Source organism: Bombyx mandarina, chromosome 01 (genome assembly GCF_030267445.1).
Source record: "Bombyx mandarina strain Sakado chromosome 01, ASM3026744v2".
NCBI classification, from domain to species: Eukaryota; Metazoa; Arthropoda; class Insecta; order Lepidoptera; family Bombycidae; genus Bombyx; species Bombyx mandarina.
Window position 1 is genome coordinate 19,984,387 of NC_143208.1, and position 23,440 is coordinate 20,007,826.

General features: G+C 37.7%; 2 protein-coding genes across 10 annotated transcripts in view; one reads left to right on the plus strand and one right to left on the minus strand.

Moving 5' to 3' along the window:
• The window catches only part of asrij (OCIA domain-containing protein asrij), a 32,511-nt gene extending 19,393 nt beyond the window's left edge, over positions 1-13,118 (minus strand). The window contains exon 1 of one of the 2 annotated variants that reach the window (XM_089732203.1): positions 13,053-13,118. In XM_089732203.1, the coding sequence (XP_089588329.1) occupies positions 13,053-13,103 (51 nt within the window). In that variant the 5' untranslated portion in view covers positions 13,104-13,118. Of the gene's footprint in view, positions 1-12,136; positions 12,182-13,052 lie in introns of those variants that run through there. The other variant, XM_028171049.2, reaches the window with a different exon arrangement.
• The window catches only part of Pdp1 (PAR bZIP family member Pdp1), a 157,464-nt gene continuing 135,144 nt past the window's right edge, over positions 1,121-23,440 (plus strand). For 2 of the 8 annotated variants that reach the window (XM_089732150.1, XM_089732182.1), the window contains exon 1: positions 1,121-1,389. In XM_089732150.1, coding sequence (XP_089588276.1) covers positions 1,290-1,389 — 100 coding nt within the window. In that variant the 5' untranslated portion in view covers positions 1,121-1,289. The remainder of the gene's footprint in view (positions 1,390-23,440) is intronic. The other 6 variants (XM_089732133.1, XM_089732145.1, XM_089732152.1 and 3 more) reach the window with 6 other exon arrangements.

Sequence of the window (23,440 nt, forward strand, 5' to 3'; positions counted from 1 at the left end):
TTTAACGAAATGTTCATAAGCGTAGAATCGTGTATTAGTAATAGCATTGAGTGAATAATCACCAGTTGCCTATTTTTGCAAAAAAGTAGTAGAAAAGTAAGACAATGAATGTAAAATTCATGTAAAACAAAATGTACATACGAGTACATAACAGCCGATGCTAACGCCGACATTGCTGTCCCCTCCTGGCTGAACCTGTGCTCGCCCAGCTGCCTTGGTGAAATTGGAAAGGCTTCCTGAACTCCAATAATCCTTCCTTCATAAAAAAATCATTCCTGTTCTTGCTCCCTTTCAATAGATGGAGCTAGGATAGCATGTTCGTTCTCAAAGCGTCAAAACCCTAAATACCTATAGTCTACAATTTTCGCCCATCGCTATGTCAACTGAGTTAACATTACAATAACATTTTCGGAATTGACGGGCGTACGAAATACAAGCTGAAAAGCATGAAACCCATGAAGGCAGCATCTCAGTACCATTCCGTGCGGGCTTACAACACGCCTGGTCACCATACAAGAGAAAAAGGTTTCATGAAATTGAGAAGTGAAGTAAGAAAACAGCATTGTATAATTAATGTCATGGACAATGCTCTATCTTAAAATTTTTAATTATACTTATCTACTTAGTTTTGTTGCTCGTTCTACGTCTTTTTTTCCTGTACAAGGGGAATAACACAGGTATATAACTTGACGTAACTTAACACATGTAACAGAAACAGGTAAAATAACACTGGGACTTTACTGAGCACCGGCCCGGCTAGGCTAATCTGCAAATGTACAGCAACAAAAAAGTTTCGTGTCAACAAAATTGGTTCATAAATTTGGTTTGGTACACATAGTTATTTAAGCCCACTCGAGGCGATATACTGTGTAGGTTCTAAGGGTAGATCCCGAAGCTAAAACTAATAATGAGTTTTATTGTGACTTCGAATATTTCGAGTGGTTTCCGAACAATTAAACTATTTACGTAGGTACGTTTTATTAGTTACAGTTCGCGTAGTGATTGTGTGAAATGAAGGCTATTGGCAACATACGTGAAACAGCGGCCTCTACCGACGAGAGTATGTACCGTGGATCGACCGAAGCGACGGCAGATGTCGGTGGCGCATCGCGGATTGATTGCAGCGCCAGCGAGGCCGAGCGCGGAGCGACGTCCACGAGCTTGGAGTATTTAATCGCCGCGCGAGCCGCGGGCCGGAGGTCGGTCGTGCTCGAGTGTGTGCGGGGCCGGCGCGTCTCCCCGATAGTGTTCTCGTATCGAGTCTAAGCCCGGTGTTATAAGTGATTATTATGAGCGACAGGGACAGGTCGTCGCCCTCCCTCACGGACACCCCGCTGAAGACGTACATCGGTCGGCACGACGACGACTACCCCTTAATCAACGGAAACGGTAAGTGTTCACCTCTCTTTTCTGTCCAATTTTCTGAGAAGTTGCAGAACGGCAGCGGGGGTGGCGCTTATTTTTCGGTCTCATGACTGTTTTATCAAAAAATGAATTTAGCCGCACTGAGGGTTGATTCACCCGTCACCATCGCTTACTTCCTGCAACATCCAAGTCCGTCCTCACCCTTAAACTCTTTCTAAGTCTATTCGGGTCCAATCCTAAACGACGGGAATGTATACTTAGAACATTCCTAAATGATAGGAGATATTTTTTGGGCATAATGCGAAAGGTCGGTGGTTCCGGCGACGGCGAGGATGGGAGACAGGTCGGTCGGTGCGGTCTCCAGCTGCCGCGGATCGATATCCGTCGACCTTAGCTCTGAAAGCGGAATAAGTTTCGGAGGGTGGTGTTATCGCAAGATAAGAGTGCCGTCGGAGCCGCACCGCGCCCTGCGGCACGGATCCGCAGCGCCGTAAATAATCTTAATGTGGACTGCGGAACGAAGGAAATGTCTAACTCGGGCTAAATGTCTTATACACTGCGACCGCACTCCGCATTTATCGTCAGGATAAAGTCTTAAGCTAACCTCTAACCATTGATTAGCATTATTTTGCGGCGTTTCGATTCGATCTAATTTGGCCTTGGAAACAATAACTTTCGAAAGAAGTAATAAATAAAGTGTATAAATCCTACTTTTTGTCATCGTGCAATAAGTGAAAGATTTGAATACCATTTATCACACCGTGACAGAAGTGCAATTTTATCGTGTATAATCAAAATTATACTAGTTCAATATATTGAACTGGGAACTAGTAAGCTCGACGTGAATTTGTCATTGGACGTTTTGAGCTCACTGTGCCGCGTTAAATAATTTTGTAATGTGAATTGAGCATAGCTTGAATGTGAGCATACTCTTTTGTTGCGGGAGAATACTAAAACGATTTTTATAGATTTCGAGCTCATTTAATGGAATATAATGAGGACGACGCGAGCGGTTCCGCTTACCTAGCTTGCTGTATCAACAATTAAGATAACGATTAATCATCTCGAGCTGACACCAGCGCGTACGGACGGGTCCCGTCGGGGATACCTACGTAGAACTCGCTCAACCTTGACCAAAATCTATTTTGATAAAGTAATCATGCATTCCGGGTAGTCTTCGCCCGTTGTTGTTGATAGAATTGACGATGATGCTGAATTCTCGAAAGGCAATCCGTCGTAACAAGAGAATCGGGTGTGCGGCCGGAGTCGACGACACCACTGCGTGATTATAATTTTAAGTAAATTATCGTTCGACCGCAAGTCGCCCGCTGCGAGGAGCTAACGCAATATGTGTCAGTAGTTGTATACTGTTGCTCAACGCGACGTTGCCATGTAATTTGTGTGCTGTAATTATCTGAGCGCTTATCATCACGGCGAGCTATTGATAAGTGGCTATGGATACGTCCGCACCGATTCAATCGCCCCGCGCCCTTTGATAACATGCTCGAGGCTTAAGGAATTCTTTAATCACTAAACGATTGAGTCCTACGCATAGTAAATTCTGGCGGTACTTGAATCCAGACGGAATCACAAACTCGATTTTAAATACAACTAACCAAATTATACAATGACTGCCACTGAAAAGGGACCGCCCGAAAAAAATTAAATTTTTCGTAAAATCATCGAGAATAAACTCTAAAACTAATATACTTTTTTTGTTAACGAATTTACTTTTTTTAAGGAACTTTTTTGTGAAAGGCATTGTATAGTAGATTTAAAATATGCCATTTAATATTTGCGCCGCAAAAGTTTTGCAAGTGAGAGATTCACGGAGAGAAAATATACATATGTACATATACATACATATACCTACATGTGTATTGTAATTTATAACCGGTGCCTGTTTATTTACAACGTTTTTCTTACTTTTTAGAGAAACGTAGTGAAACCTTGAAACTGATCTTATTTTATAATTGAATTAGCTACATTCATTCTAGTTTCTTATTTTTTCATTCTTGTCTTGTATTTCTCCTAATGAAATTGTCCCTAAAGAAAGTAAGAACCAAGAAAAGTAAACATAACAAAGAAAATGGCTTGTGCCCGTAAAACTTGAGTGAAGTAAGGGTGTGGTAAAATTTGGCCATTCTAAAATATTCTTACAGAAGGAAGCTCATTATCAGTTTACTGCCCAATGACTGCGGAGAATTCTAAAAACTGGCTGTATAACATTACCGGAAGCCAACCCATTGTGACTAACGGTGATTATTATTATTTTAGACAGACACGACCTCATCATACCGCCCACTCGATGTTAAGTGAAAACCGCCTAAGATTCAGGAGCCCCATCGCGGCAAAATGGTTCTGGAGAGTTCATGTGGATGTATGTAGTGCTTTCAGATAATAGGTATTATGAAATATACATCTGTGGCCGGTGGTGCAATGGTGCTGGTGTAAAAAGATGACGGGATTAATGGGACACAGTCCAAGAAACGCTGAGAACCAGTCTTTCTGTAGACTTCGAGCTTCCCATAATTACGTTAACAATCAAATCAAAACATTGGGCATTGATTTAAAAAAAAATATTTTTAATTTTAACCAAATTAACTAAAAAAAATTAAATAATCCTTTTTTTGTTATTGTAGTACGAATACGAATGTAGTATGAATTTATAAGCAGTCGCGTTAAAACTTTACTTCATTAAAATGTTATGATCGAGAAAGAATTACAAGAAATCACGGATACAAAAACAGTTGACCGCGCATCGCATGATTGTGATATCTATTTAGGCTTCGATAACTACTAAGCACCGAGTAGTTTAGCAACTAATTAGACCTTTTTGAAGTGAAACTTCTTTATCGAGGATATTTAAAAAAAAACCTATGTAACGTTTTTCGGTTACGCGCCATCTTAATTTCTTCCGTTACGCGCCATGTTTATTTTATTTCTATTTAGTTTGTTATCAACAGATGTCGCTGCACGTAAATTCAACAATTCGTGAATCGCGGTGACGAGTTGTTACACAGTTGATAGACGTTCTCGTATTTCTCTTGCTAAATCATACCTACCTAGCGTCGGGATTCCGTGATCATGCAGGCGGTTCCCCCGGGGTGCGGCTGCTCCATAGCACTGCGGAGTGGTTGACCCTTGCGATTATTTTTATATTTTATAAGTTTCTCTTCTACCCTATGTGTGTGTGACTTGCACACACACACATTTTTTTTTATGGATTAGTTATTACTGGTGGGCCAGAGGCCTTTTCAGTTTCACCAGGACATGGCTAATTAGATCATCAAACGTCATAAAGTGCATAAATCAAAGACAAAACTGATTCATGTCAAAAAGCTAATTTGAAGTTGTTTGTGCAAATGATGACGTTTTATGTTATGCTAGAAAGACGACAATAATTTTAAATTAAAGCCGTAGCATTGTTTTTTTGTTTATCTGTTGTTTTATCGGTTTATGATGGGTGGTTTAAACGTTTGTATTGATCAAATAAAACAAAATATCTTTTTCACCGTCTTGAGACGGGAAAAACGAAATTATAAATTGTTTCTAAAAAAGAAATCACATTTGTTGTCTCCCGATTTCTTCTCGCCAGCCTCTACGAACAAGTAATGCTTTTTTGCCTATTGCTGTGACGAAGCCATCGATGTCCTTCGATATCGTGGTATTTCTAAAAATTCCATACACAGTACACACTGTAGTGGTAAGTGACATGGTCACTACACAAGGGGGTTGCGGGTTCGAATCCCGCCAAGGGAAGATAATTTGTATGATAAATGTCTTTACCGTTATCTGGTTGTTACTTGTAACACAAGTTCTTTACGAACTTAGCACGGGACCAGTTAACGTGGCGTGATTGTTAATAAATATTTATTTATTGGTATACAATAAATGATACTCTCTCTCTCTCTACAGTTATACCACAAGGGATGCCCTTTTGACTGGTCATTTATACTTAATATTTTTATTTATATAGTAGTTCAGTTTATAATAAGGCTAAAAAATATATTTTACCAACAGGAGGAAGGTATTACGTAGACTGTTGTGATAAGGAAGCACTTTGGTACCGGAGTCCAGGATTCTTCAATTAGAAGATAAAACAAGTTTCTTGACTTGAAGTAGTTAGCTGCTTAATGGCGCCATGAAAACTACAACCTTTACACTAAAATTTTTATTTTTTTTATTTTCAAGTTGACAAGTGATGAATGGACCTGTGTCACCAGTAGAACGTCCTGCTTATTTCTTGCCTTCTGATTGAAGATGAACAACAGCATTAAATATTTAAATGAGGTGCAAACGATGCATGTGCCGTAGGCTCGTCGGACCACCTACACCCTGAAATATATTTATTGTGCGATTGAATGAGAGGTATGCTGGAAACAGTTGGTTCAGTATGTCATTTTCTTTAGATTACCAGGCCTCACGAAGTTGTCATCCAGTAGACAGCTGCTACTGCTATTGGTTGATGTTTTAGAAGTCGTCGTGGCCTAAAGGATAAGACGTCCGGTGCATTCGTATCGAGCGATGCACCGGTGTTCGAATCTCGCTGGCGGGTACCAATTTTTCTAATGAAATACGTACTCAACAAATGTTCACGATTGACTTCCACGGTGAAGGAATAACATCGTGCAGTAAAAATCAAACCCGCAAATTTATAATTTGCGTAATTACTGGTGATAGGACCTCTTGTGAGTCCGCACGGGTAGGTACCACCGCCCCGCCTATTTCTGCCGTGAAGCAGTAATGTGTTTCGGTTTGAAGGGTGGGGCAGCCGTTGTGACTATACTGAGACCTTAGAACTATATCTCAAGGTGTGTGGCGCATTTACGTTGTAGATGTCTATGGGCTCCAGTAACCACTTAACACCAGGTGGGCCGTGAGCTCGTCCACACATGTAAGCATTAAAAAAAAAAATGTTTCATTAATGTTTCATTAATGGTTCACAAGTTTCAACTGTTTTAACAACTTGCAAACTATTGCTTCGCATTCGAGAATTGCCAACTTAATCATTAGTTATTAAAAACTTATCGGATTGAAAAGTTCTCCCTTGAGAAGTCCGGGATGCAAATATCTTTATTCGATTGCGATTTCAGTTGAATTAAATCTGTTGAGAGTCCCACGGACGCCGGGCTCCGATACTCAGTTGGCTCATTAAAACAACGAAGCGATTAGCGCAGACCACATTAAACTTTAAAGCTTAAAAGTAAAAGTATTTTAAGAGATTTTTAATTACACCAAAGCTACATTATATAAACCTATAAACCTGTTCGAGTAAGTTATAGCGTCACTGAAAAAATTAAAATAAAAACGATTCATTATTTGAGTCATAGTACTGTTTCTTTAATTTTTAATAATATTATCTTATATTTTAATCAATTCAAAAAACAAAATGATTAGTTTATCACTTTGGAATGCGTCGTGTAACATAACAACTAACTTTCTGCCCGTTAAGTCTCTTAGAACTAGGGAAGTATCGCAGTTTTATCGATTTATGAATTGTTTTTAAATAGTATCTTCATGCAAATTAGTCCACGCCGCATTTATGGTGCTTTAGGAGATATCCTATGAAAATTTCGGCTTTTATGTATATCCACCGTTTTAAGTTTTACTTGTTTGTCGGTCCTTTCAATTCAGTGGAGTACTTACTAGTTCCATTTTTCCAACGGCAAAGCCGAAGGTATCATACCATGCAGCCTGATTTTTAATCTTGTTTAATATAAGGCCAATCGGAATAAAACTCATTAAAATAATCATTTTACAATTATAGGTACGTATCCTTTTTAATGTGTGTTTGAAACGTAGTTAAATATGGGCTTAAACTCAATTATATATGTTTTGAGATTACTATTGTTGAACGACCTTTTATTTTTTTTCACAATGAAACGATGACAAAATGCCTTATTCCGAATAAAACTTGCCTTTTAAGTATTTTAGCTTCTTTTAAAATCAATTTTCCGTAATTTTTAGGAGATTTAGTAATTTGGAGTAAAGAAAAATATTTTGGGTAGAAAAATAAATAAATAAGTATATATCGAGGGGTGAAAAATAATAACAAAAAACTTATTCAGCTATTTGAATGGGGTAAACTTAATTAAAGTTAAATTAAAAACATCGATTTGTTGATACTAATGCCTAATGAAATGGGCCTTTAATTACAAAGATAAATGTCGCGTATTAAGCGAAAAGTTGCTTAAACCAAATGGCCTTTCATCTATCGATATCGATATACTTTTCATGGCATCAAACTAAAATCCTAATTGATTTTTTTCCCGGATCACACCATACACGTTTTCAATTACTTACTCGATTAATTGATCGGATGAAACGGAAGGCGTAACTAATGAGTTTGTATTGCTTTTAAGCTTTATTGTATTAATTTTTGAAGCTACAATTCTGGATGAATTTTACCTTGCAAGGCTGCACTGACTACATTTATAATACATAATATCACTGTGGTAAAGAAAATGTGTAGAAAAGTGCATTTTTAAAATGAAATACCAAAAATGGAGACTAGCGGGCTTGCAGTAAAACGAGTAGGGATTGTATCCAGCATCGCTCAGCGCTCAGATTTATCTTTTTCCATTCCATTCGAAAAGGTTTTCGTATCAATACTATTCTGGATATATTCTTGAATCAATGGATCATTGACCTAATACAAATTATAATACATCTGCCATAAAAGCGTTCAACGTTGTTTGTTTAGAGCAAGATTTAAAATAATACCCTGTTATTAAAAGGACATGGTCCAGGGACAGGGTCCTTCGAGCGAGGTCCGTTCATGGCATGTGGTCGAGCTTAGTCCATTGGGTCGTTACGGCACAACACCAAGGACGCAGCTATTATCCGGTCGCTATTATCGTGAGTAATAAAAAGGCTTCGAAAAACGATCCACTTTTTGTTCAGAGCCCTTCGTTGACAAATGTCGCGTGCTGTGCTGTCATTTGGCGTGAGGACCTTTGTCTATGTGCTCTAGTTTCTTCGTGTGTATTTAATGAAATAAATAATAGTACAAAATGTTTTTATTGGTTCAGATGGGCGTAAGACTCGCGACCATTCACCCGTTGTTGAGATATCGCAAGATTTAAGTCTCAATTGTATTGCAGTATTGGCTGCTCTGTGCGGAAAGAATAGTTGTTACGCAACATGCGGTTCTACTGCACATACATAATACTGGTAAACTTATTACTTTAAATAGATCTGGATTCTTACTTATGAGACCATTCATTGTAATCCAATTAAAGTTACGTCTCTTTCGTGAGTTTTTCAAACGAACCATGTCAAGGAACTGGGAGGACTTACTGGAGAAATTCCCTAGAAATTGTAAAGAATCTGCGAAACTTAGTCTAAGGGAAATTCTTTTATTACTTCAATATCATTACTATTTAGAATGGCATAACGTAGGTCTTTTATAAAGTGCGTACTGTTTTACGTTGTTCCCATTGATCTCGGCTCGTTTCCCATGGTGGAAGCCAGCAGTGATCGTAAATACACACGTCACATACATCAGCAGCGCGCTGTCCACTCGCGCTCGTACTGTCCAACACTAAACTCACTTAATATCATTTTACTACCGAACTGTACAATAATATTTGTCGGATTGAGCTCTTCCCGATCATCATCTGTGTTCTCGTGGTCAGTCATTTGTAGCCTCGAAATAAGAACACAATTAAATAATAGCAGACTAGAAACGCGGTGATCTCAGTGATGCGTGCGATCGCAATGGTGCCTCCAAAGAGAATGCCTTCTCTCTCAAATGACTCTAGCCATACTACCGTCATAGACTAACTCTTTAAATGTCACACATCATCCACAGATTCACTGACATTGGCCATAAGTCATTGTCTATTGAACGAGTCAATAACAAGTCTACCCATAAACAATTACGATCGCAGCGCCATCCCCGATTCCATTCAGATAATTAACCTGACGTTTCCAATCTAATATATCTTGCAGCTATTTCCACTGATGTTCCGACATATTGATCTTAAGTTCATATGTTGATATTTTATTTTATCCCGGATCGATGAACTGAAATACGATGTCTAAATTTGTACATTACCAACGGCTACTCTTTATGGTAGAAATTGAGAGGATTATCGTACAGATCCGGGCACGCTCTTCAAGTCATAAAATGTATTGTCTATCATTGTATGTAGATATTTATAAAATACTGAGTCACGCGTTGTCTTGCAGTGTTTCTAATTCGGGCGCTCACTCGTCGGCTAGTTGTATTCAATTATGTTAAACGTATCGAGACTTACCTGCCTGCTGTTGTATTATGTTTGAGGAAAATAATATTATTTAAAGTTTTCCGATATTTCCGATATACACAAAACGAGGCATCGATGACGTTTTTGTCAAAACTAACATCATATGATGCCGTTCTTTCGTTGCCGGAACCCATCTCTTCTAACACGCGCAGCTCAACCCAACCTGCCTCTTTGGAAACTTAAGTATTTTCTGCCCTAAAATTTTTAACACCTCATATGAACTTCGACTCTCGTTATATGTCTCCTGAGCTAGGCACGGATACGCTATAATTAGTATGCGAACACACACAATGTTAGGAAGGGTACAGTCCGAACTGTATATTGTACTGTTTGTGTTTATTTTTTAATGAAAATATATAGAGATAACCGACAATTACTACATTTATGACGGAGCACCACTCGAGAACGTCTCGATCGATGCAGCCGTCCAGTATTTAAAACGTACGACAGATCGACTTCTTGAATCAAAGGAAAGCTAATGTTTTCCTTGCGTCTGCCGCAACCTAAATTAGTGATGAATTATTTCATTATTTATCAGTACTCAGTAATGGAGACCTGCTCTAATTCTAGTTTAGACTATTTAAAAGCATCTATAAAACCAATATGTATATATTTTTAAAAAAAATTACTGATGAATATGTAGTCCGTTAGTCATCGACCAACGTTAGCCGTCTGTCCATTACCGACATATCTACAATGTGAATACATCCATTACGATTTCACGGTTTAATCTATGATCTATTTTGTTATTTTTCCTATAATTTTACTTTTTACAGTTTTACTTTTTACTCCCGCAGTAGCATATTTACTATCCTGTTCTATAATTTTAACATTTGTGTTCTGCGCGAAATACAGTAATAATTAATAGGAATCTATAGAAACTTGATTTTTAAATGTTTATCACCGACAGACGATGTTCACTCATTATCTTTGTCCGTGCGCGCATGTTGCAATATTTGCAAGATAAATTATATATATTATATAGTGCACATGGGTTTTGTTAGTTCTCATCTGTACCCCACACGTCTTACCCGACTGTTATTACTATAATAGTTAGGTTATGTTGATCTTGTTTTCTGTGTTTATTATTACATACGTATTTTATTATTACATCCCGTGGAGGTGACAATTATTGTTCTGTTGTTTTTGTTCACAATTGTGTGTTCGACAGTACCAGGAACGCTTAATAGCTGACGCCCGAGTCATTTCAATAATAATTTGTGAGTCCGAGGTAATACCGGTAATGCGAAGTTAAAAAATATATATTAAGCAGTGTTTTTGCCAAAGTGTAGCGTTTATTTAATATTTATTAACCAAAACCTAAAGCCAGCAAATAATGTTTTAAGTCCTATCAAAAATGCCTAATGTTATGTTATGCCCTTCACACTAGTATTTAACTCATATATCAATTCTTATAAACACACGATGTACTCTAACTTAAGCTCTAATAATCATTGTTACTACAACATACTTTTTTCCTTATATTACTAAAGCATTTGCATATTGTTTATCTTACATCAAATCTTCATTTTAGAACATTAGTTAATATATATTCCTCTCTCACAAATTAGTAATAACCTGTCATTTACTAATTGTGTTGTTTTGGGTCCTAAATACGCTTACTAATAAGGTTCATAATTTAAAATACTCATTTATTAATTGTTTAGTAAAACTATACATGTATATTATGTATGTTGAGAGAGAGACGGTGACAGCATGCGAGATCCAAGCACATAGTTTAACGTAAATACAAGTTCCGATGTAACGAGCAATCCTTGGTCGCTCGTAACTCTTTTATTGCTATCGATGTTGCTATTTACGGTTTCTGTGTTGTATGATTTATACTTTGTTTACTTATTGTTCATTATATTCTTTGATCTATAACTTGTTGCACATGATGATGTTTTATTGAAATCTATTATTACAATGTAAAATAATTTCACAGAAATACAAGTTGCAGTGTCCTCCAGCAGTTCGTAGCGTGAACAAACGTTTGGCACAACGTTTAATTGAGCAAACGCTTGTAGAATAGTTTTCTATAAATATAAACTAAAGTATAAAGATTCAAAAACATTTAAAATTAGTGCACAGATTATATTTCTCAAACAAATTTTCTCGAATATTTAGGTTTTCGAAAAAAACATAAGAAAATATGTTCAGCCAATGCTAAATTCGAAAACTACACGACAACAACATTTAAAACATTTTGTGGTAAATATCGCTGTAAAATTCAACCAACAATTTAGAAATATTTCTATTCCAATACTGGTTTTGTGCCAATTTCAAATATTGTTTAGTTGAACACTGCAACTAAACCGTACGAGTAGGTACCTAGAAGCGATTCACAAAACACACGTCCATCGCGTGACGTGCTCTTGTCGTAAAAGTACATAGTTATACCTACATATGTACATGTATAAAACTAAATGTTAGTTAAAATGTTACATGGACTTTAGTATTTGGTTTTAGCGAACAAAAACAACTGAAGAACTTATTACCTCGACGTGTAGTTTGTGCCAATGACGCATGACAGTTATTGAGCATTCTTAGCGGCGCGGCGGCGGTCTGTAACTACTCCACGTATGCGACGGTCTTGTCTAGTAAATTTAAAACTGACAAGCAAATGTTGATTCTATATTACGTACTAAAGCTATGTCATGAAAAATGAAAGGGCGCGTTTGCCACAGCGCTGGTCACAGTCGAGCGGTCGGGGCCCTCGCTCGAGCCGCGCCCCACGAAGAATCAGACGTCCTGGACAAACACTAACGCGAGCTGCAGCGTGAGTTCAGACAGCACCCTACTACTTTTGTTTCAACCATATTATTATAACAATAATGAAGAGTCTACCTTCGTTTTTATTAGAGAAGTTTCAAAAGGCTTTAGAGCAAATGCGCGGAGCGTTATGTTCGTACCTACACAAGTATTCTCCTGATTGCTGCCTGGATAATTACACTAGATCAGATATTTTTATACCGCAAAATTTATTCAACTGTCATTTTTTTTTGAGTTAATCAATTATTAACTACAACAACTCGAAGATCATAAATAACGAATACTCGTATTTAATAATATCGAAAACACGGTTGTATAACTATGTAGTTGAATTACTAGAACATAATTAGAACATAGTTCTCTTAAGTTCAAAAAAGTAATAGAGTTATTTAGAAAGAAAGAAAAAACATTTTATCGTAAAAATGAATGGGCTACTTTTTACGACATTCTAAAATAATAACGTTTATCAATATCTGTTAATAAAATATTTAAATCTTATAGACTTCTATCCGATGATATGTTCTGTGAGTAGTGGGGTTTTAACAGGGGTTGAAAGAATCTGTTACATACATACATACATTAATGTCCTTAATCCACGGCAATTACATTTGCTTACTAACAAAAGTTGAAAATAAAACATACGGATATAAACGAGGTGTTTCTTATGCTATTGAAAACACTTGAAAATAACATTAAAATCCAGTTAACGAGTTATCGAGGCGAGGTGTTAGGATTAGGCTGTGAGCACCGGCGCGGCGGCGGCCGACTCCGTGCCGTGTCGGGCTGGAAACGCTCGCGAGTAAATTTAGCCGCGCGATGTGCACGTGTGACGTCAATGTACAACAAAACACACGCTAACAGTTTTCAATGCCACAATAATATAGTTATTGAATAAAACTGGCCTCGTCACGCGCCTCGACGTCATCGCCTTGCCTGTGAAGCTGCTAGTTCAGAATTCGACTCTACTGCAAATACTCCGAGCGTTTTTTTTCATTTACGACCTCTTATCGACTTTTAAACACGATTTAGCTTTACGCTACAGGTATTTCTGTAAGTAACTAGATTTATAATTGTTCATCCGCTGAGAGAAGGTGTAATGTAAACAAGACACACGTGAGTGGTCGATCACCGAAACTTTACAGCGCTTCCTCATTACAACTAAACAGAGATATTTAATGAAACAGATCAAAACATGTTGTAGGTATTGTTAGAGCGATTCATTTCCTGTTCGTTACGGAGTTAGCAACTGGCTTCATTCAAAGCGTTGTTGCTATTCATTCTCGTTATCTGCTACTGTAAATGCAACTGCCTGTTGTACTTGTTTGGCTTGCATTGCGGCAAGCTCTCTTGGTATGTTTGTACTATACAAACATATCATGTATTATAATGCAGGTTTCGGACGTGAAACTACATGATTCAAAAGATTCAGTGTTTGTTTTGCCTTTAGTCGTAAAAATTATAATAATTCTCTTTGATATTTACGGGTATATCTACCATTGTCTATGTATCTCGTTGTACTTACTGCGTCATTCTTAAAACTGTCAATTCGAAAAATGCAACTGAAATATCGTTCAATGCGTTGGTTCCGCCTCGAGTCTATTACAAAGCTAAAATAGAAAGGAAAAAAGAAAGAAAGAAATCATTGATTCGCCAAGCATAGTGAAAATGAGTTAATACATAAATTAAAAGCAACGTGTATGCTTTGTCATTATTTGACATGCAAATTTTAGTGCAGTGCAAGATATTATAATATTATATAATTTACCATTCATTCATCCGTAATGCCAAAAAGTAAAAACAATCAATATATTACATTGAAGCCGATAAACCGAAATCTGCTCGGAATACTTTGTGAACATTCCTCTGTTACACTCCCAAAATTAAATCCGGATCTGGTGGGCTACAGCATAAACAATAATAAACTCTGTACGTATTATTCGGCACTTGTCCCAACAACCGTTTCACGACATTTTGTACAAATATTTTAAAGAATTGATTACCGATATCAATGTATTAATGAAATTCTTTAACAAATACAACAAGCATCAATTAATTTGGAACAGCAGATAAATTTTGTTGAGTCCGTAGTGGCATTGTCGATAAATAGAACAATATATTTTGTTGGTATCGTTAACTACACACGAAGCAGTGCCACAGCTGACGGTCTCGCTCCAGCCGATTCTGATCTAAAAGTGGAAGGACAGATATTTGGGATAGCTAGATTGTTTCGCTGTCGGTTCCGCCCTATTTTCACGTTATTTTCATGGAATATTTTCTCGACTGTTCGGTTTTATTGCTCCGGGATTAGGACGGGACTACGTCGCTGTTACGACTCTGACCGATGCTCATTCGTTTTGTTATGTTTGTCTTACGAAATATGTTACAAATGTATCTAATCCAATTTGTCTGAATTGAATGTTTCGCGGTGACTACCAGCGGGCTACAATCTAAATGTTAAACTCAAATTAAAACGTTTCTATAGAATTAAAGTTTATCGGAATAAAGATAATTTGCACTTTCTTTTTCATATAACAAACAGGTCTCAGATGTTTTTACTGGCAAGTAAAATAGTTAATATTGGCTACCTGACATCATCATTCAAGCTGCAAAACGTGCTCTATTAAACACGTCTTTTCAATCATTTTCAGAGTATTGGGTACACTTAAAAAATAAATGAACATCAAAATGAAAAATGTGCACATTCCATTCCTTCAAGACTAACAGTAGCAGTAGTAGGGCATTTTTACAGAGTGAGAGAGAGTTTCTCGAATATAATCAGGCGGGAATATCTAAACGAGCATTCTTACCTAAATCGTAAACAAGCATTTATCATCTCTATTATCCCTGGATATAAATTTGCGTACATACGAGTATAGTCGAATGAAGTCTTCATCTCGTATGACGCACTGGCTCGAGTCGATCGTGCCTGTCAGTATTCAAGAAATTGTCGTTGTGTAAATTAGCCCTTAATGTTGAAAACGCTCATCAAATACGTTGAAATGATTAATTTTCTAATTTGATTCACTGGAGATTTATCTCTGGTTTTATGTCGGCCATCATTCATGTGGAGAGTTTAACCGAAATACACAAATCAATTGAATTTACAACATGTTGCGGTTAAACTAATATTTCAGTTTTGAAATGGTGTTTGAAGGAAGTTATGGCAGTTGTTTTAACTCAAGTGAGACTGATCTCCCGTCTCCAGATCTACCTACGGCGTGATGTGTGTAAATTGATTTTTAAATTCGTAAATTGGTAAAATATTATTTAAATTCGTACATTTTTAATTTAATTTTAGAGAGTTGACCCTATGCATTAGTGTCGATAATGTCTTAATTTGTTGCTACATATTATACGTACTTATAGAATAATGATACAACTTCTAATTTATAGACTACTTTATTTACTACCTACTTAGACTACCTACTCTGTTTAGGAAACGATATTATATATTTGTGAATATTAACTTAAAAACATTGAAATATATCCCTCCGTGTATTGATAAGGTTAAGGGCCCGCAACGCATTTGTCCCACGAGTCAGGTTAATAAGAGATGTGATACTTTTTTTATTGCTTATATGTGTGGACGAGCTCACAGCCCACCTGGTTATAAGTGATTACTGGAGCTCATAGATATCTGAACTGAACGTAAATGCCACCATCCGCTTTGAAATATGAGTTAAGGTCTCAGTATAGTTACAGCGGCTACCCCACTCTTTAAACCGAAAGGCATTGCTGCTTCACGGCAGAAATAGGCAGGGTGGTGGTACCTACCCGTGCGGACTCACAAGAGGTCCTACCACCAGGAATTACGCAAATTATAATTTTGCGGGTTTGATTTTTATTACACGATGTTATTCCTTCACCGTGGAAGTCAATCGTGAACATTTGTTAAGTACGTATTTCATTAGAAAAATTAGTAGCCGCCTGCGGGATTCGAACACCGGTGCATCGTTAGATACGAGTGCACTGGACGTCTTATCCTTTAGGCCACGACGACACGTTAGCTTTTGAGTAATTTAAAATTAGTAGAGATAAATCTGAATAATACCGTTTTATTACGAAACATTGGCACTGACGGAATAGATTTTATACCAACAAAACATGCACAACGTGATTGATGAAACTATATCTTAATTAAATTAATTTACGTACCACAATGAGTGCCCTTCAATCTGTCAGCTTATTTACTATACGCAGATTAGGCAAATTGATCGATTTTTAGCAGCATCTACAACACGGTTATTTACAGAATCGATACAAACGTAAAAATATATTAGTTTGCTAGGCTGAGCGTAAATAATAGGTTGGGGAAAAAGTCTTTTTGCTTTATAGTATGTATGAACTGGTAATAAAATCTCTCTGGCTATAAGTATATACTATTTGTATCTGGCGAGTTCTGGTATCATTAAAAGTTTAAGCTTTAAAGAAGATAATTCCAAATTCAAATTAGGAAAATGTGTGATTTTTATTTAATTTTCGTACTGTCAAGATGAGTGAAACTAAGGAAGAAATTCGATACATTTTAAAATTTTACTACAAAAAAGGTAAAAAAGCAACGCATGCCGCGAAAAAAATTTGCGAAGTTTATGGACCCAGTGCAGTGTCTGTGAGAGTAGCACAAATTTGGTTTAAGAGTTTTCAATCCGAAAATTTTGATATCAAAGGTGCACGTTGCTCTGGTCGCTCTATTACGGATAAAATGGATGGCATTTTTGAAAAAGTGGAGCAAGATCGGCATATCAGTTGTTACGACGTAGCTGAAGAATTGGGAATTGACCACAAAACCGTATTGCCGCATTTGAAAAAAATTGGGTACACAAAAAAGCTCGATATTTGGGTACATCACGAACTCACTGAAAGAAACCTAAGCGAATGAACCGTGTACTCATTTGTCATTCTTTATTACGACGTAATGAAACCGAACCATTTTTGAAGAAGCTGATAACTGGTCATGAAAAGTGAATCACGTACGACAAGAACGTGCGAAAAAGGTCGTGGTCAAAGGTCGGTCAGGCTTCATAGACTGTGGCGAAACCCGGGTTAACTCGCAACAAGGTGATGCTGTGTGTGGTGTGATTGGAAGGGTATTAATCATTATGAGCTGTTACCACCAAGTGAGACCATCGATTCTGAACTCTACTGCGAACAACTGATGAGATTAAAGCAAGAAGTTGAGAGAAAGCGGCCGGAATTAATTAACAGAAGGGGTGTGGTTTTTCATCATGATAACGCTAGACCTCGCACATCTTTAGCCACTCAGCAAAAATTAAGAGAGCTTGGCTGGGAGGTGTTAATGCATCCGCCGTATAGTCCTGATCTTGCGCCTTCAGGTTTCCACCTGTTTCGGTCTCTTCATAATTCTTTAGGCAGTGTCAGGTTAACATCACGAGAGGTATTTTGATCAGAAGCCCCAAATTTTCTATAGCTATGGGATCATGTCCTTCCCTACAAGATGACAAAAAGTTATCGAACAAAATGATACCTACATACTTTAGTTAGATCTAAATAAAGTATATTAAAAATGTTGTGAATTTTCTTAAAAAATGCGAAGAAGCTTTTTCCCCAAGCATTGCTTATCATTTTAGGTAGTTCTAATAACGTTCCGTGAAATAGTTATGTAACAGCATAACATGACGTACTTGTATGTGTAATACGCGGTAATAGCGTCATATGAGACCGTTGACACAGAGCGCCAGCAGGTTTTAAATTGTTATAATAAATTAAATTGTCCAATGTAATTTTTTCAATTGATTTTGTTGTCTTATCTTATCAGTAATCAACGCTAACCATCAATTTCCGAAAACGAGCACACAGTGTTCAATATTTTGATTTTAGGTAACTCTGATAGTGTAGGTTGGCCGCCGCGGCCTGTCTATCGAGCTGATACAAAATGATTCGTGTCGGATCAATTAATTTACACCTTGTTTTATGAAAATGTAATGGTACATGCAGATTATTTTAACGATAGTAATTTGAGGCGCAATCCATTTTATACGTTATTGAATGATGCTGACACACTACATTTAACTTACAATCGAGCTGTTGAATTTAGCGTTGGAGACAAATTAACTTAATATAATTTTATTATTTAGCTCAGAACCGGTAGGTTTGTTACATTTTGTTATTTTTATAATTTATGGCATATCTATACTAATATTATAAAGAGGAAAGATTTGTTTGTTTGTTTGTTTCGAATAGGCTCCGAAACTACTGGACCGATTTGAAAAATTATTTTTCCATTAGAAGCCGACATTGTCCCTGATGAACATAGCCTACTTTTTTTATTATTTTTTTTGTTTCATGTGTGTTTTAATGTTTCCGAAGCGAAGCGAGGGCGGGTCGCTAGTCCATATATATACCTAGTCAGGTCATAAATTCTGTCACATGTTTAATGTAAAATAATTGAAGCAAGTTTATTCATTATGTAACCATTCATATACCAAAATGAACTTAACAAAATATAGATTCTTATGACATTAAAGTTTATTCAAAATGACCTCCGTGATTTTGAATACAGGCCTTCAATCTGCGCGGTCAGTCGTCTATCGCAGCACGAACGAGGTCCATGTCAATATCAGCGGCTGCCCTAATCAAGGATGTCTTGAGTGACTCCAAATTGGGATGAGGCTTTGAGCACGCCTTTTCCTCCAAGTGTTGCCATATCTTGTAATCTAACGGATTCAAATCTGGACTGGCGGAGGGCCAGTCTTCGTGCCGGATGAAGTCGATTTCACGCGCCGCCAGCCAGTCTTGTGTGCTCTTCGCTCTATGAGCCGGCGCCGAATCTTGTTGGAATACCCAGTGCCTGTTATTGAACATGGTATGAGAAACAGGTTCCACAAGGTTCGTCAGGCCTGTATTTTGATACACAACTGCATTCGTTTTTACACCTTTCTCACAAAAATGTACCTCTGTTAAGCCCCAATAAGAAACTCCCAACCATACCATGAGCGAGGATGGAAAATGACCTCGTTGGACACACGGAATACGGTTACTCGCTTCTTCACTACTGTATGCGTACACCTTATCATTTTGTTTGTTGTAGCTCTCTTCTACGGTAAAAATTTTCTCATCCGAAAAAAGAATTTCCCGATTATTTTTTCCCGCGTACCGCTTCAACAAAGCGCGGTATCTCTTCAGTCTCAGGTCCATTAGACGAGCATTCAAACAATGTCCTGTTTTTCTTCGATATGCCCGAAGCCCTAAGTCTTCATTTAACACCCTTTTCACCGTGGTTCTGCTTAACCCCATCTGAAGGGCCAACAGTTTCTACTTACGTTTGGGATTTCTTTGAATTTGTGCCTTCACAGCTTTTATCACTGCTGGAGTCCTAAAAGACCGAGGGCAACCACTTCTTGACCTGTCATCTACACTAGAGTCTTCATTGTATCGTTTGATGGTACGATAAACGAATCTTTTGGTTATATTCAAATTTTTCAGTATGTTAAAAATTTGAATTGGCGCGTAACCGCAACGATGCAACGCAATAACTGCAACACGGTCTTCTTTAAGCGTCCACTCCATATTTAAAAATGAGTAAAATTCTAAAAGTATACATTTTTATTTTCATGAACAATTCGAAATTCGAATTCAATAAACTTTTTTGTGGCCAGCATTCTAAAAGAAAAGTTTTTCCTGTGTGACAATACTTATGACCTGACTAGTTATATATAAATGACTTGCTGTTCGTTAGCCTCGTTAAAACTCGAGAACGGCTGGACCAATTTGGCTAATTTTGGTCTTGAATTATTTGTGGAAGTCCAGAGAAGGTTTAAAAGGTAGATAACTATGAATATACTCGGAATTAAATAAAAATAACAATTTTATTTTTCCTTTGATGTCGCCCTCCCCCCCCCCTCCGTCGGACGAATTCCTTTTGTTTGTTTTAAGTTTATTTTATACAAAACTTTAGGTGTTTTATTTATCGATTGAGGCACTCATCTTACATCACATGAAATCACGAAGACGAATGTCACATGGTTTTCAATTATTTTCCATCACTTGTACTTTGAAAACGTTAAAACGTTAAAAAATGTCTTTTCCTTACTTATTCGCTGGTAGCCTAAGGAGCCGTTCCAGCTACGCTTGGACCGGTAGGTGAGCTCACGGGGCTCAAGCCAGGAGTGTTGCTATCACTGGTCCTAGCAAGAGCAGTGCTTCGTAGAATCTACCACCGGATCGGAATCGCCACTCACCGAGAAGATCTGGCGAGAAACTCAGTGGGCTGTGTCTATGGGCCAGTTTGACATGGACGGTGACCGATGCTTGAGAGGCCTAAAAGCATCGAGAGTGAATCCGGGCGATCCGTCAAGACATGTTTCGGGCGACGCCGGCTTTGCGTTGCTACGTCGCGCGTTACTGTACGAACAGCGGCTGCCAGCAGCTCGCCAGTGCCTATGATATTACCGTGTGCGTCAGGTGGGCCAAAAATGATCATTGTCTTCGATAGAAACAAAAAAGATTTCAATTTTGTATGTTATCAGTTAAGACCGGCTATCAATGATCCGATAGTTTATCTGACTAAATAAGAGTGTTCCGATTTGTGTAGTGTTTTTTTTTAATTGCGTAGGGCCGTGAAGGAGCTCACGGCTTACGGTTAAGTGGTCACCGGGGCCCATAGACATCACAACATGAATGCCGCCACCCACTATGAAACATGAAGTCCATATTTTATTATATAACGGCTGTTCTGACTTTACTATCACTAGCAACTCAAGTTTGTTGGAACCACGATAAATTTAATTTACCTTCACCGTTCAAGGCCATATTGCCCTAATACTTGTTAAAATTCAGCAATCCGCAAGAGTTAGTGAATCCCGCCGATCCGCTTTAAAGGATGAGTCGTGGGCGCCGCTTGTGACGGAGACCAGTAAGCCGCGTTACGTTTGCCGAGGACATGCTCGACGCGGTTACCGCTGATCTGGATCCGTATATCGTTGGCAATGTACTATATAAATGTAAATGTAAAATAAGAAAAATCACAAAGTGTAAACAGAATCCAGGTCGTGTATCAGTCGAGGTGATGGACGCAGCTCTTATCGTGCCTTTATCACAGACCTTCACTACAAAATTCCACTGCGCGACTTTAAACTGTGATACGTTTTATCAGAATCTAATTGCGTTGCATCAGTTGTTACTCACTTGTAGCTACTGCTCAGTTTCGGGCGCTAGACATTTTCGATACACTAAAGCCCAACAAAAGTACAGTAGGCCATTGGACAGACTATTCACAGACATCGAGGAAATCTACTTATAGTTAGATTCCCATGCTCATTTTATGTAAACGCAAACTGAAAATCAATAGGCTAAGTTACTCGTAGCTTCGATAGCAGTGCTTCAAGCGACAATCAAACCTTCCCCCTGGCGAACGAACTGCGGACTGAACATGTCTGTGCTCGTTTACTGAATAATAACGACATCGAGAAATGGAATAATTATTCAGGGACACGATCGCAGACAAAACAAACAAACGTATTTAAAAGGATGTGTTAAATGATTAGACCGGGCGTGGGATTAGGGTCCAGACACAGTATCGATTCGACCAATCTTACAAACTGGTTTCTAATTAATGTATTGTTTTTTATGTATAATATTCGTATTTGACATTTACATAATGTGACGTCAGCTATACTCATACAAAACAATTAAATTCTTTAATGTGTCGTAGATACTGAACAAGACCAAAAAAAATAATTTTGGTTAGTTGACATTGAAATCAGTTTTCTAATTACCCAAAGAATAATATCGTAGGACAATATCGGCACACCCATGGGGTGAGCGATGTTGTCGCATCACAGCGCGTCTTCGAAGCATTACATTTTATTTTGCTTGGTGAGCGACACAGTAATTTTATCGCTCTAATCAGCGAATCGACTTTATCGCGTTTTATATCATTTCTATTTCTTACTCTATTTGCTGAAGTTCAAGTTATCAGCATTTTTGTTAAGTCATTATTAGGTATAAACGACATCTTTATTAGTCATTCAATTTAATGGAGATCAGTATACGCTGGTCATACAGCTCTTTAAGGTACTTTTTTATTCTTAAACAGCTTATTCCGCGTAGTCGACGCGCGAACGGTGTCTCTCAGGCCCTCCGCGATTAGTCAGAGGTCTATGAAACAATGTCTCGAGCTCGAACTGGAGTGCCAATAAAAACTACATAAAGCGATAAATACAGGGCCTGAATAAGTAGGTATCGCCATTCTGTCTCGTAGAGCGTCGCCTCAGGAATAATAAATATTCCGCATCCCTCCCTCTGTCTGAGAATGCTTTTACACGGACGCTGCCGCTACTTAATTTTGAGAGAAGCTGACTCTGTACACCCGCCTGGTCCCGAGCTTTCGGCAGGTATGACCTTCATTCATATAAATTATTTAGTTAAATTCTTTGCACGCCATAGAGAGCCAATAAATGGCTCCTGTAGCGGAGACCGCGTCAGATACAATGTTTTAGTCAGTTCGAAGTGTAAGGAAGCGATGTCGGCGTTCGATCTAGAATATCGGTGTTTGTATGAAGGCAACTGTTTATTAAGAAGAGAGATTTACAACGGCTCGGCGTTATATCAATTCCTCTTTGTATACAAAACGGATGCGCGTTCCGAGTGAGATATGGCGCCCTTGCGGATTGTTACTTTCGGTTCCTATTTGTTTATGCAAATTAAGACATTTTCATGGGAGAATATCCTTAGATTTTTTCATTAGCTTACTCGTTTCTTGATTTTTTTGTAATAGTTCTTGTGATGTTTCGATTGATAGTTTATTATGACCTGATGTTTACTTTAAATGAAAAGTTAATAATTATTTTTAATAAATGTTGTTCGGCCGTTATTTGTATTTTTTTAAATCTAAATATGTATTAATACGTGAAGCAAAAACTTTGTACCTCTTTTTACGTAAATTGGGCGGACGGTGAGTATGAAATTTCCCACACTTATAGAGGATATAGAGAAGGGGTGCAGAATGTTCAAGTTTTCTTAAATTATGCACAATAAAATTAATACTTTAAATCAATAAATAAAAACATTGC